This window comes from Miniopterus natalensis, chromosome 10 (assembly GCF_054644295.1).
Source record: "Miniopterus natalensis isolate mMinNat1 chromosome 10, mMinNat1.hap1, whole genome shotgun sequence".
Taxonomy (NCBI): Eukaryota; Metazoa; Chordata; class Mammalia; order Chiroptera; family Miniopteridae; genus Miniopterus; species Miniopterus natalensis.
The window spans coordinates 2,618,541-2,631,558 of NC_142090.1; the positions used below are offsets into that span (position 1 = coordinate 2,618,541).

General features: G+C 50.4%; 1 protein-coding gene across 1 annotated transcript in view; it reads left to right on the forward strand.

Annotated features, from left to right (window-relative positions):
* The window catches only part of KMT2C (lysine methyltransferase 2C), a 179,842-nt gene extending 167,673 nt beyond the window's left edge, over positions 1–12,169 (forward strand). The window contains exons 53-60 of the mRNA XM_087821306.1: positions 1,893–3,015; positions 4,074–4,210; positions 5,145–5,287; positions 5,550–5,718; positions 8,002–8,118; positions 8,457–8,530; positions 8,770–8,878; positions 10,238–12,169. Coding sequence (XP_087677432.1) covers positions 1,893–3,015; positions 4,074–4,210; positions 5,145–5,287; positions 5,550–5,718; positions 8,002–8,118; positions 8,457–8,530; positions 8,770–8,878; positions 10,238–10,330 — 1,965 coding nt within the window. The 3' untranslated portion in view covers positions 10,331–12,169. The remainder of the gene's footprint in view (positions 1–1,892; positions 3,016–4,073; positions 4,211–5,144; positions 5,288–5,549; positions 5,719–8,001; positions 8,119–8,456; positions 8,531–8,769; positions 8,879–10,237) is intronic.
* Positions 12,170–13,018: the final 849 nt, after the last annotated feature.

The window sequence follows — 13,018 nt, forward strand, 5'->3', positions numbered from 1 at the left end:
CATCTGAGTGTGTAGTTAATGGGGTTTGGTTTTTTTGTTGGTTTTTTTTTTGTTTTTTTTTTTTTTTTTCAGAACGCTGTATCTTACTTACTTTAAAAAATTTTTATTTTTTAATTACACGTGACGTGCAGTATTCTATTTCAGGTGTACAGTGTACAGATTCAGGCACCTTAGGAAGTGATCCCCTGGCACCACACATCATCACTGCAGTATCCTTGACTGTGTCCCCATGATGTGCTGCCCACAATTATTTTTATAGCTGGCAGTTTGTACTTCTTTATGCCTTTACCTTTTCTGCTTGTGCCCCCAACTCCCTTTCCATCCGGTGACCATCAGTTGGTCTCTCTTTCTGTTTTGTTTATTTTGTGTGGGGTTTTTTTAAAGCTTCCATATATAAGTGAGATCATACAGCATTTGTCTTTCTCTGAGTTATTTCACTCAGCATAATGCCCTCAGGTCCATCCATGTTGTTACAAAGGGCAAGATTTCGTTCTTTCTGTGGGTGAATAATATTCCCTTGAGTGTGTAGCGCCTTATCTTTATAAACTCCTGTCTGTTGGTGGGCGGTTGGGTGCTTCCGTATCTTGGCTACTGTAAATAACGCTGCAGTGACCTTGTGGGTCCACGTATCTTTTCAAATTAGTGTTTTGGATTTCTTCAGATAACCCAGAAATGGAATTGCCGGGTCATAAGGCAGTTCTGGTTTTCATTTTGAGGGGTTCCCCACACTGTTCTCCACAGTAGCTGCCCCAGTCCGCATTCCCACCAGCCGTGCACAAGGGCTCCTTTCTCCCCACACCCTCGCCAGCACTTGCTTGTTGATTTAGTGACGACAGCCATTCTGACAGGTGTGAGGTGACATCTCACTGTGGTTTTAATTTCCCTGATGATTATTGACATTGAGCCTCTTTTCCTGTATCTGTTGGCCATCTGTAAGGTGGACAGTATATCTTCAGTCATTTGCGTGGAAGGGAGTTCTTCCCTGTGCAGTCACACTGCCTGTCATTCCTCCCTCCAGGTTCTTGCTCTCGTGTGTCTTTCTTGAAAGAAGGTCCTGGAGGCTCTAATTTTTCCAACAGGCAGTAGACCCCAGTGTAATGAAATCCAAGCTACATGCCAGATCGGTTTAGAATTTAACTCTGAGTCTGTTTGCCTGTGTGAGAGAAGAACGGTTTCTCACCAGCTTCTTTGGTCAATGTGCAATTTCTGCCTCTTCTGGGTCCCACGTGAGCTGTGTCTTCTTTCAGATCGCTTGCAGGATGGGTGCCTGAGAAGAGGGAACCTGTGCTGGGGGTTAATGGTTTGGATGCTCCACCTAAAGAGAAACTACTAGAGCTTCTCTCTTAGTTCTTTTAGCAGGTGAATTTGAACCTGGCAGCCTCAGAGAAAAGTTCATTTGCTTGTAAACAGGGACTGACTGACTTCCTCCCCTTCTACATTTATGCCAATAATTGAGCCAAGATCAACAGACAGGAAGTTCAGAGAGTGGTGATAGGTTCACAGAAGACTGTTTCAAAAGTTCTTGCTTGGTTTACCAAAAGCACTGTTCTACTGTACAAATCACATTCGCCAGCTCCTCTACCGTGCTAGGTTTTCTGGCTTTATTATAGTTAGAAAGGAGTGCACAGGAAGGGTTAGGAGCAGAGCTTCCCAGAGTTGAGGCCTCGTAGAGAAGGCCTGTGGAGGGTCCACCCCCAGTGGGCCTCCTCCATCAGCCCTCTCTCCACCCAAACATCTCCGATGCTCCACACTGACTCCCTCACTGATCCCCACCACTCACAGGCCTGTCCTCTGCCTGCCGGTCACACACGCTGTCCAACCCTATTGCTTGGCTTCTCGTTTCCACAAGAATTGCTTTAGAGCTTGTGAGTGACTCTTCTGTTTCTCGCCAGGAGCCCCCCCTCCCTTCGTTGCCACAGTCGCCCATGAAGGAGGCGCCTTCCAGAGCATCCCACCAGTACAGCAACAACATCTCCACACTGGACGTGCACTGCCTGCCGCAGCTCCAGGAGAAGGCGTCTCCCCCGGCCTCGCCGCCCATCACCTTCCCTCCTGCCTTTGAAGCAGCCAAAGTCGAGGCCAAGCCAGACGAGCTCAAGGTAACGGTCAAGTTGAAGCCCCGGCTGAGAACTGTCCACGGCGGGTTCGAGGACTGCCGGCCGCTAGCTAAGAAGTGGCGAGGGATGAAGTGGAAGAAGTGGAGCATCCACATCGTGATCCCCAAGGGCACATTCAAGCCACCCTGCGAGGACGAGATTGACGAGTTTCTGAAGAGGCTGGGCACCTCCCTGAGGCCGGACCCCGTGCCCAGAGACTCCCGGAAATGTTGTTTCTGCCACGAGGAGGGCGACGGCCTGACGGACGGGCCGGCGCGACTGCTCAACCTGGACCTGGACCTGTGGGTCCACCTGAACTGTGCTCTGTGGTCCACAGAGGTCTATGAGACCCAGGCCGGTGCCTTGATCAATGTGGAGCTGGCCCTGCGGCGAGGCCTGCACATGAAGTGCGTCTTCTGTCATAAGATGGGCGCCACCAGCGGGTGCCACCGGCTGCGGTGCACTAACGTTTATCACTTCACCTGCGCCATGAAAGCACAATGCATGTTTTTTAAGGATAAGACCATGCTTTGCCCCATGCACAAACCAAAGGGAATCCACGAGCAGGAACTGAGCTACTTCGCCGTCTTCCGGAGGGTCTACGTGCAGCGGGACGAGGTGCGGCAGATCGCCAGCATCGTGCAGCGCGGCGAGCGCGACCACACCTTCCGCGTCGGGAGCCTCATCTTCCACGCCATCGGCCAGCTGCTCCCGCAGCAGATGCAGGCCTTCCACTCGCCCAAGGCGCTCTTCCCCGTGGGCTACGAGGCCAGCCGGCTGTACTGGAGCACGCGCTACGCCAACCGGCGCTGCCGCTACCTGTGCTCCATCGAGGAGAAGGCGGGGCGGCCCGTGTTCGTCATCAGGGTTGTGGAGCAGGGCCACGAGGACCTCGTGCTGAGCGACAGCTCGCCCAAGGGTAAGGCCGCCCCGCGCCCGGCCGTGTCGCGTCCCCGCGTCCCCGCGTGTGTGCTTCTGTTTGATTCGCTTTGTAACGGCAGACGTGGGTCTTCGCTTGCGGATCTGAGCCTGTGTGATTCCACCTTGCTCTTGCCCGCACAGTTTTCTTAACATTTGCTAGACTTGCTCTCAGTCAGGAGACAGCGCTGGCTGGTGTGGCTCAGTGGTTAGGGCGTTGGCCCACGGACTGAAGGGTCCCGGGTTCGATTCTGGTCAAGGGCACGTACCTGGGCTGCAGGCTCGATCCCCAGCCGCCTGGGTGGGTGTGGGAGGCAGCCAGTCAGTGTGTCTGTCCCACATCTATGTCTCTCTCTGAAAAGCAACGGGAAAAATATCCTCGGGTGAGGATTTAAAAAAAAAGTTTAGTAAATCAAAATACAGTCAAACACAGAGCTGATGAAAGAAACAGAAAAGTTTGTCAATAATGGTGCCTGTCATTTCCAGTGGGGACCCTCCTAGTGTCACTAGCAGGCAGGACCCACCTCTGGACATGGTCTATCTCAGGAGCGTCAGGCAGTGAATGTAGAGCTAGAAACGAGGCGGCTTTGACCTCCAGGGTTCACCTAGGTCGTCGTCACTTTTCATGTAGAAGGTCCTGGGGAGGGATCTGCTTTTTTAAAGGTTAGCCCTTTTTTGTGTTTTTTAAAAGGTTTGCAATAACTTTTTAGTGTATGAAAATGCTCTAAAAGTGACTCTTATAAAAATATCAGTTGCATGGTTTAATTTAGATTTGAGAGGAAAGTAATGTTTCTAGAGATGTCAGTAGTTGGAGATCTTAAAACCTAATGTTACATGGCCAATACGAAAATGAATTAACTACGTCATGTTCTTTCCCCCACGTTCGTTGGTCCCTAAAACTTCTGCCAGCAGGTCCGTGAGGCCCCCGCCAGCCTCACTGGGGCCTGGGACATGCGGCAGGTTGCTCTTCTCTGCCCTGGGTTTGTGCTGCCTCCTGCTGGCCTCTCTGTTCAGCTGAAAGCACGTTTGTCACACAGACTTTTTTTTCTCTGTATGCAGGTGTTTGGGATAAGATTCTGGAGCCTGTGGCATGTGTGAGAAAACAGTCTGAAATGCTGCAGCTTTTCCCCGCCTATCTGAAAGGAGAGGATCTGTTTGGCCTGACTGTGTCTGCAGTGGCTCGGATCGCGGAATCAGTGAGTGGACAAGGCGGGCATGCGGCCGCACCCCTGGGGCAGTGTGCCGCAGTGTGACTGCTTTAATTCATGCTGTTGGTGTTGCTGGCAGGCTGACTCCTGTCTCTCTAAGGAGGTGTCCGGGTTCACTGGGAGAGCTCAGGAAGTGTCCCGGTCACTCAGGTGCCCACACCATTGGGGGTCCCCTGTTCCCGGGGTCACAGGAGAACTCATGTCTTCTCTGACATCTTTGTAATCTTCAAGGTTACAAGCATGTTTGTCATGGAGTCTCCACACAGTTCGGAAAACAGCATGATTATAAGGCATAATTTTCAAATATAATAACTCACTGATGAGTTTTCTTGGGAGAAGCAAAGAACCCCAAAGCTCCTGAGTAGCATGCCCAGCTGCTTCCTTTGGTAGCGAGCCCTGCCTGTATGGCGTGTGTCGATTATGTCTATAGAGAAAAGTGTTCACAAGAAATAAATTCTAGAAAAGACCTTCACGTGTAAATTATTTTACAAAGTAAACCTTTAGTTTTACCACCCACACTCCTAGGACCTGGGAGGGACAATCTCCTCATGTCATAGTCGAATTGAAGTGAGAGATGATCGTGGAAGTCAGCCACGTAAATGATTTTTAACTAGACTTACTGACATGGACGTTGTGAATTAGTTATGTTCCCACGTGTGGGGTCGCTGTCCTTCCTCAGATCCTGAAACCCCCCAGGCTGCTCGCTAGTTTTCTTCAAGGGGCCCTTGCCAGCATTTACTTGCAAAGTTGCGTGTTCGTGTTTGTACTTTTAGCAGAGCTGAGTGTAGGCTGATCGTGTTAATGTTGCGTTTTGAAAGTGCTGATAGGTTACTTCCATACAAGCTGGGCTGTCCTTTCAGCAGCTCAAGACTACCTGTGTGTCCATCACGAGTTAACTGTCTGTCTCTCTGCTTCCTTGCAGCTCCCTGGGGTTGAGGCGTGTGAGAACTACACCTTCCGCTATGGCCGGAATCCGCTCATGGAACTTCCTCTTGCCGTTAACCCCACAGGTTGTGCCCGTTCTGAACCTAAAATGAGTGCCCATGTCAAGAGGTTTGTGTTAAGGTATTTTGTTTTAACTTCACATAGTACAGCCCAGGGTTTCTAGGCGTCTTAGTGGTTTTCGTGCTTGATTTGTCTGCTGCTTACAAACCCTGTGTCTCTGGCTGTGTCTGTGCCCGACCACATCCGAGAACGCACCGTGGGGCTCTGCTAGGCGGCTTCGTGTGTGTTCCTGTCGGCGCATCGGAACGGCCGGCTTCGGGGTGATTCGGAGACATCTTCAGTTCTCCTTTCTTTTCTCCTGTTGCCACGCCCCCGTCTGCAGGCCTCACACCTTGAACAGCACCAGCACCTCCAAGTCCTTCCAGAGCACAGTCACTGGGGAGCTGAATGCCCCCTACAGCAAACAGTTCGTCCACTCCAAGTCGTCACAGTACCGGAAGATGAAGACCGAGTGGAAGTCCAACGTGTACCTCGCCCGGTCTCGGATCCAGGTGGGAAGGCGGCGTCCTCGGGAGGGAGTCGGGTGGGGTCTGGCATTGGGAGAGATGGGCATCCGGTGTGAAGAGGGTTGCACACAGCTGTGGGAACAGGGTCACGTTTTCCAGATCCCTTCAGATCCCGCTAGTTTATCCCTCTAGCAAATCCGGATGCCGCCTTTGCACAGACCCTTCACTTTCCAGTGGAGAGACTGTTGGACTGTACACCGTTGCTCAGGGGAGCAGGTAGCCCTGGCCTCGGCACACACGAGTCTTTCCAGCACGTGTGAGCGATCCAGTGAAAATAGTTGTAAAACGAGCTCCCTTTTTGGAAGCTATCCTGGGGGCCCAGCATGTAGCTTTCTTCCGGAGCTGCAGACCTAGAAACCAGAGGCCTGGTCAGCATCTCCCCTTGAGTGTCCCAGACTGGAATATAAAGCTCTCTAATCTACTCCTGGGCTCTGCACCCCCATTTCACCCCATCTCACTGCACCTCTGCAGGTCCACCTGTCCCCTCCCATCCAGTCCCACATAAGCCTGTGTGATCCCTTCAAACGAGTCTCATCTGTACTCCACTGTCTGTGCTCAGTCAGGTCCTCGCTCCTTCACTGGAACCTTTCCCCTCCTTCTGAAAGATTTTACCATCTTTTTCTTTCTCCTCAGTGTATGGGCATTTGACAACGATGTGGCTGTGTTAGGGTTTTAATACTTACTGATTTCCTCCCTCGATGAGCCCTTTCTGCCTGGAGCAGCAATGTGGTCCGAGAAATGTCATGCTTGTTCTTTCGCGAGTTCCTACCCCCACCCCCCTGTTTGCGCCTATGGGCACATACTGGACCCTGAGATCCAGGATCTCAGCATGGACCCCCAGACCCACCCCCAGCAGCCTCTGGGGCCTTGTGTGGACCTCAGGCTCGGACCAGTGCAGCCAGAGTTCCTTCCTGTCTTCATCAGCTCTCTCACCCTTCTGAGACTATTTACCTGCTAATTTTTTTTAAAAAATATGTCTTTATTGATTTCAGAGAGAGGAAGGGAGAGGGGGAGAGAGAGAAACATCAGTGATGAGAGAGAGTCATTGGTCAGCTGCCTCCTGCATGCCCCCTAATGGGGATAGAGCCCGCAACCTGGGCCTGTGCCCTGACCTCCTGGTTCATGGGATGATTCTCAGCCACACCCACTGGGCTGAAGTTAAATGTTTTACATTTAAGACAATTTGATTTGCTTCCAATGAATAGCCAGTTGTTGAAGAACCATTTATTCAAACTGTACTGACCTCTGTGCAGATTCTTGTCTTGTGTCCTGGTTATTCACCTCCAAGTCATATCTGGAATTGAACAAGTCGCACCCTTTTTATTTACTGTTGCAAAAAATAATTTATTTCGCATAGGAAACTAGCGCAGGCCTCTATCCTGCGTGCTCCTGGCCAGGGCCTGAGGAGGGGCTGTCTAGGAGTCCCCAGGGAGCGCGGATCTTCCTCTGAGATGCATGAACTCAGGTTGGGAGGAGAAGATACAGATCTTTGTGGCAATTGTCCACACTCTTCCCAGCATGTTCTTTTTCCAGAACCTGTAATACTGAAGACTGTAGGTGGAGTGTGGAGTGTGCCATTATTAGGCTGCTAGAGTAGACGGCAGGAGCTGCCAAAGGAGAGAAATGCTCCAGTGTCTTCGCTGATTCAGATTCCTGCACATTTCTTTAGCAGCCTCAGGATTTTATATTGGGGGGGAAATTGCCTTTCCCAAGAACTTGCTTCTTTCCAACTTTCCTGACAGAGTAAATGAGCTTCTCCTAATTTTCCTTTCTGCTCAGGCTTCTAGGATGATATCGCCAGATCTGAAACCTGCTTTAGTCTTATTCATGATCCCTTCCAGCGAGCCCTGTTTCTGTTTTGTTAAGTTATTGTCGTGTCCAGTTCCTGCAGAAATAGTGGTGGGACAAGATAAGTCCCAGAAGCCACCAGCCTGTTAGCTAGTGGGGTCTCCGCATGTGTTTCAGGAAGGATGACAAAGCCGGGTAGAGAGTGTGGCCGCCCATCAGCTGGGCTACTTTGTACACAGGCCCTGAGACTTTAGTGTGAAAAAGACACATGGCAAGGTAGTGACGGCATAGCTTGAATAGGTACGGTGTCCATTCTTCAGGTTTCAGAGACGGCATGTTCAGTAGAGAAGATCACCTGTGGTCAGGCTACGTCTTCAGCTTGGCTTTTGATACGACCTTTGTCTAAAGAGAAGGCAGGATTGTTGTCCAAGGAACTGAAGTGTGTCTGACATACACACTCACTCACACTTTCTCCCGCAGGGGCTGGGCCTTTACGCTGCTAGAGACATTGAGAAGCACACCATGGTCATCGAGTACATTGGGACCATCATTCGAAATGAAGTCGCAAACAGAAAAGAGAAACTTTATGAGTCTCAGGTGAGGGCCCCAGCCGTCCTCTCTGTCCCTGTGCCACCAACGGCCTGACTGTTGCGCTGGTTCAGTTTTGAATAGAAGCCGTCTGGTGGTGGCGTTTTCCCCACCGTCTCCGCCAGTCCCTCTCAGCCGCTGCTGTTTGCAGAGGTGCGTGCAGGTTAGCGAGCCGGCTTACAGGCGGCCACCAGTTTGCTGACCCCCATTCATAGCGCGTCAGTGTCTGCTGCCTGGCTGGGGTCACGTCCTCCCAGTGTGATCGGGGCCATTCCGGGTCACGTCCCGCTTGGACTCCCTGGTGTGGGCAGGACCGCAGAGAGGACTTGGAGTTGTTTCTCTTTCAGAACCGGGGCGTGTACATGTTCCGCATGGATAATGACCACGTGATCGATGCCACGCTCACAGGAGGGCCTGCAAGGTGAGGCCACAGTCTGATCGAGGCCCTTCTCCTCTCGGTGGGCCACTGTCACTCTAGCCTCCCAGGGGTTAAAATCCAGGGCAGATAAGTTTCAGAAAGTTTCATTTTAAATTACGTATATTTGGTCTTGGTCTGTAGATGGGCAAAGAGAAATGTCATTAGGAAAAAGTTTTCCCCACGAGCTGCAAGTTTTCAAAGCTTCTCTCGGTTGACGTAGTTTTCTGAACGGTGGTTTGCAGGTACATCAACCATTCGTGTGCACCCAACTGCGTGGCTGAAGTGGTGACTTTTGAGAGAGGACACAAAATTATCATCAGCTCCAGCCGGAGAATCCAGAAAGGAGAAGAGGTGAGAGTGTGGGGGCGCGTCCGCGCGTGCAGATCCCTGGGTGTAGTTTTCGCCTCTGTAACTTCCCCAGTGGTTTCCCAGCTCTTTGTTTAAAGCTAGACTTGGCCTTCTCAAGGTAGGTCCCATTTTTGCCACCGTCATATCCCTCTGCCCGACACCCCACACAGCACGTGGAGCGTTGACTGCCACCTCTCCGTGTTCTTCCCTCATCTCCGTGTCACTCCTGTGGCATCATCTCCTATGTCTCCGGCTCCTCCCTCTCCCTTTACCCAGGTCACAGTTTGGCAGGACCCCTTTCTGTAACGATTGAGCCTGGCGTCGAACAGATGACAAAGCCGATCATGGCATTCTCCCCGTGGTCTCAGGACTACTGTGGCACATGCGGGGGCGCCACCCGCTCCGGGTCGCTTGCATTCACACGAATGAGAAGTATCATTTAGAGGTTTTTCACATCCACAGATTTTCAAACAGTTTAGCTGCTTTATTATTTTTTCTTCAAAGTGCTCAGTGCTGAACTCGACGTGCCTTGCGTCTCACAGATGGCTGGGAAGGCTGCCAGCCTTCACGGCCTCGTTGTCATTTCCCGACTTCGTTGTTCACACGTGGTCAGCGTGTATCGCTGAGGCAGCTCCCGGAGCTGGAACGGGCGTCTGCTGGGAAGCTCGGGCCGAGCACTGGGTTTCTGTAGGAAACGCCCCGTTTAGGGATGAGCAGCTGGGGTCTGGTCTTTGTTGGAGCCCCAGTCCCCCATAAAGAGACCTGTGGGATTCTGCTTGGGGGGGGGGGGGTGTCATCTTTTGGGAAGTCCCTTTATGAGTAACTGAGAGGAAGTGTGTGAGCCCAGCCCGTGCCAGTGAGTGCCGGGGGTGTCCTGGCGATGGTTTCCCCCATGTTGGGGTCCAGGAGCGGCTTGTACTGGGGGAATCATGCAGAGTCCCAGCGACCTTGATGTCAGGGTTGGCCTGAGATGTTAATAATTGGGTGACCCCTGCAGAAAGGCATCTTAAATATTAAGTGAGGAATGGTGGAGGAGAAAGAGGGTAGCTGGCTGGCCAGGGCGAGTCTCTCTGCCTGACTTGCGTGTCCCACCGGCCAGTGAGGGCAGGAGGAAGCCTGGAGCTGGGGGAGGACCCTTCTCCAGCCAGCGCCCTTGCTCAGATTGGGCTGGGCCTGAAAATACTGCCCCCCGGGTTCCTGTCCCGTGGGGAGCCCGGGTCGGTGCAGCCAGGCTTGTTCCCTGCCGCCCGAGGCCGCCCCTCGCTGGCCCGCCCTGTGCCCGCCTTGCTGGCTAAGCGGGCGATGCGCCGGGCCCTTCCCGCCCATCCCCCGGCCTTGACGCTGTGTCTTTGCCGTGGGCAGCTGTGCTACGACTACAAGTTCGACTTCGAGGACGACCAGCACAAGATCCCGTGTCACTGTGGGGCTGTGAACTGCCGCAAGTGGATGAACTGAAGCATTCCGGCCGTCTCGGCAGCGGCTTGTCCCTGGGAAGAAGCGAGTCAGCGCACCGCGTGGTTCGGCGGCAGGACGGTGTTTTGTTCCGTTTCCCGCCTCTGGAACCCAGCTCTGGGAGTTCTGGTCCCCTCAGCCCTCGGGTGCAGCGCAGCGGGCGGGCGGCTTTCCTGGGCGCCCGAGGCTCCAGGACCAGGAGCGGTCAGCACTTTTTCTTTCCTTCCCTCTTTCTTCTGTGGGTGGGTTTTGTTCTGTTCTGTTGTTTTGTTCTCACTGAGGAGAAACTTTCACTGGGGCAAAGAGCCAATGGCTGCCCTGCCCCAGGCAGGGGCCTTCCTATGAATGTAAGACTGAAATCACCAGCGAAAGGGACGCGTCCAAAGTGCTGGCCACGGCCTTATCTGAAAAAGGGGCAGGCCCTCTATTTAAAGTTTTTTAAGTAAGTAGACACCACTGAACAAGGAATGTACTGAGATGACCTCCTTAGGGATAGGCTAAGGGATAACTTGCACTAAATACATTTAAATACTTGATTCCATGAGTCAGTTTATTGTAGTTTTTGATTTCTGTAAAATAAGAGAAACTTTTTGTATTTATTATTGAATAAGTGAATGAAGCTATTTTTAAATAAAAGTTAGAAGAGAGCCAAGCTGCTGCTGTTACCTGCAGAACTAACAGACCCTGTTACTTTGTACAATTATGTAAATATTTTGAGAAAAAAATACAGTATAAAAATAGTTATTGACCAAATGCTACCAGGCTCCGCAGCAGCTCGGGTGCTTATAAAATGTTCTTAGGGATGTTTCAATATAATTTTTGTGTTATTAAATACGCCATTATAATTATGTAATAACCAAAATTTTGACCTAGAGTGTTTGGGGGTTTTTGGAAACTACGGTCAGTTAGTACTTAACGTTTTATACACCTTCTGACAGAACGCGTGTATACCACGACTAAACTTTTATAGCCGTTTTGGTAATTTAAACTAATTTTTCATATTATATTGTTGCATCCCTACTTCCTCAGTCAGGTTTTTTTGTGCTTACAATTTGTGATAACTGTGAATAACTGCTTAAAAAGACACCCAATGGAGGCTGAATTTTCTTCAGCAGAAGTAGTTTTGATTAGAACTTTGTTTCCGGCCACAGAGAATCATTTACACGTACTAGGATCATGTCGCAGGAACTCGGGTCTAACTCTCTAGCCTTCTATTTAACACAAAAATTTGAAAAAGAAAAAAAAAAGGAGAGGCGTGATCGTGGGCTGCAGGACTCCAGCAAAGGGTTTCGGAAGATGTAATTTTAAAATGTGTTTGTATGAACTGTTTGTTTACATTTCTTTAATAAAAAAAAACAAAAAAACACTGTTTTGTGTTTGCTTGTAGAAACTTAATCAGCATTTTGAACCAGGTTAGCTTTTTATTTTGTACTTAAAATTCTGGTACTGACACTTCGCAGGCTGAGTAAATGAAGTTTCGTGTGCACAATGCAAGTCGGCTGTCGGCTGTCGGTCTGTCCAGTGAGCAGCTCTGGACTTCAGTGTATATGGCATGATGTATTTTTATCTTACAGAGTAAATCAACTGTATATATTTTTCTCTTGATAAATAGCTGTATGAAATCTGTTTCTTGACTATTTTTCTCCTCTTGTACAATATTCTGACATCCTACCAGTATTTGTCCTACCGGGTTTTTGTTTTGTTTTCTGTTCTGTATAATAGTATCTAATGTTGACAAAAATTGAATTTTTTGAAGTATACAGAGTGTTATGGGTTTTGGAATTTGTGGACACAGATTTAGAAGATCACCATTTACAAATAAAATATTTTACATCTATAAAAGCCCCGAGTCTCTGTTAACCCCTCTCGTGTTCTGCTTTGAGCTGAGACTGGTGGCTGCTGGCCACGCAGCGGTGGCCTGGGCCGCCCTTCGGAATTCCTGCCTCGCGGTGTCATCAGCTCGCTTCGCTTCGCTTCCCGGCAGGCGGGGCACCGGCGCCCTTCCCTGCAGGCGAATCGAGGGGGCTCCGCGGCCCGCCCGCCCGCCAGGGCGACTGCGAACCGGCGCCCTGTCCCTGTGCCCGTTCAGCCTGTTTTTAACTGTGCAGTTGCTCTCCCGGGTTTTATTCTCTGTGGTAGAGGCTTTATTTCTATAATGTTGAATGTATTTAACACTTGAGGTTACTAAGAATTAAAATTGCTCTGAATCCCCCTCAGGATTTTTCTTACTTAGGTTTATTACAATTTGTGAAGAAACCTGAAGCCTTTTGTGTGTTTATTTTTTCTACTTCCAGTAAAATTCTGTGTGCAATACGAAATGTCTTATTAATTTTTTAAGAAGTTCAATTACAGTTGAAATATGAACTATTCCATTAGTTTCAGGTATACAGCAGTGATTCTGCATCACAGTGGTCATCCTGTTAAGCCTGGTGCCCGCCTGGCACCGTGCATAGTCGGATTACCATGTCCCCTGTGCTGTGACTTAGTGCCCGCCTGTTTATAGCCGGCGGTGTGTACCTAAGCCCTTCCCGTCCCATCCACCCTCCAGCCCCCTCCAGCGCGGCCATCGCTTTGTTCTTCGTGTCTGAGTTTGTTTTTGTTCATCTGTGTTGCTTTTAGGTCCCACATAGAAATGACGTTACGTGGTGTTTCTTTCTCTGACTTATTTCATTCAGCGTAATGCCCTCCAGG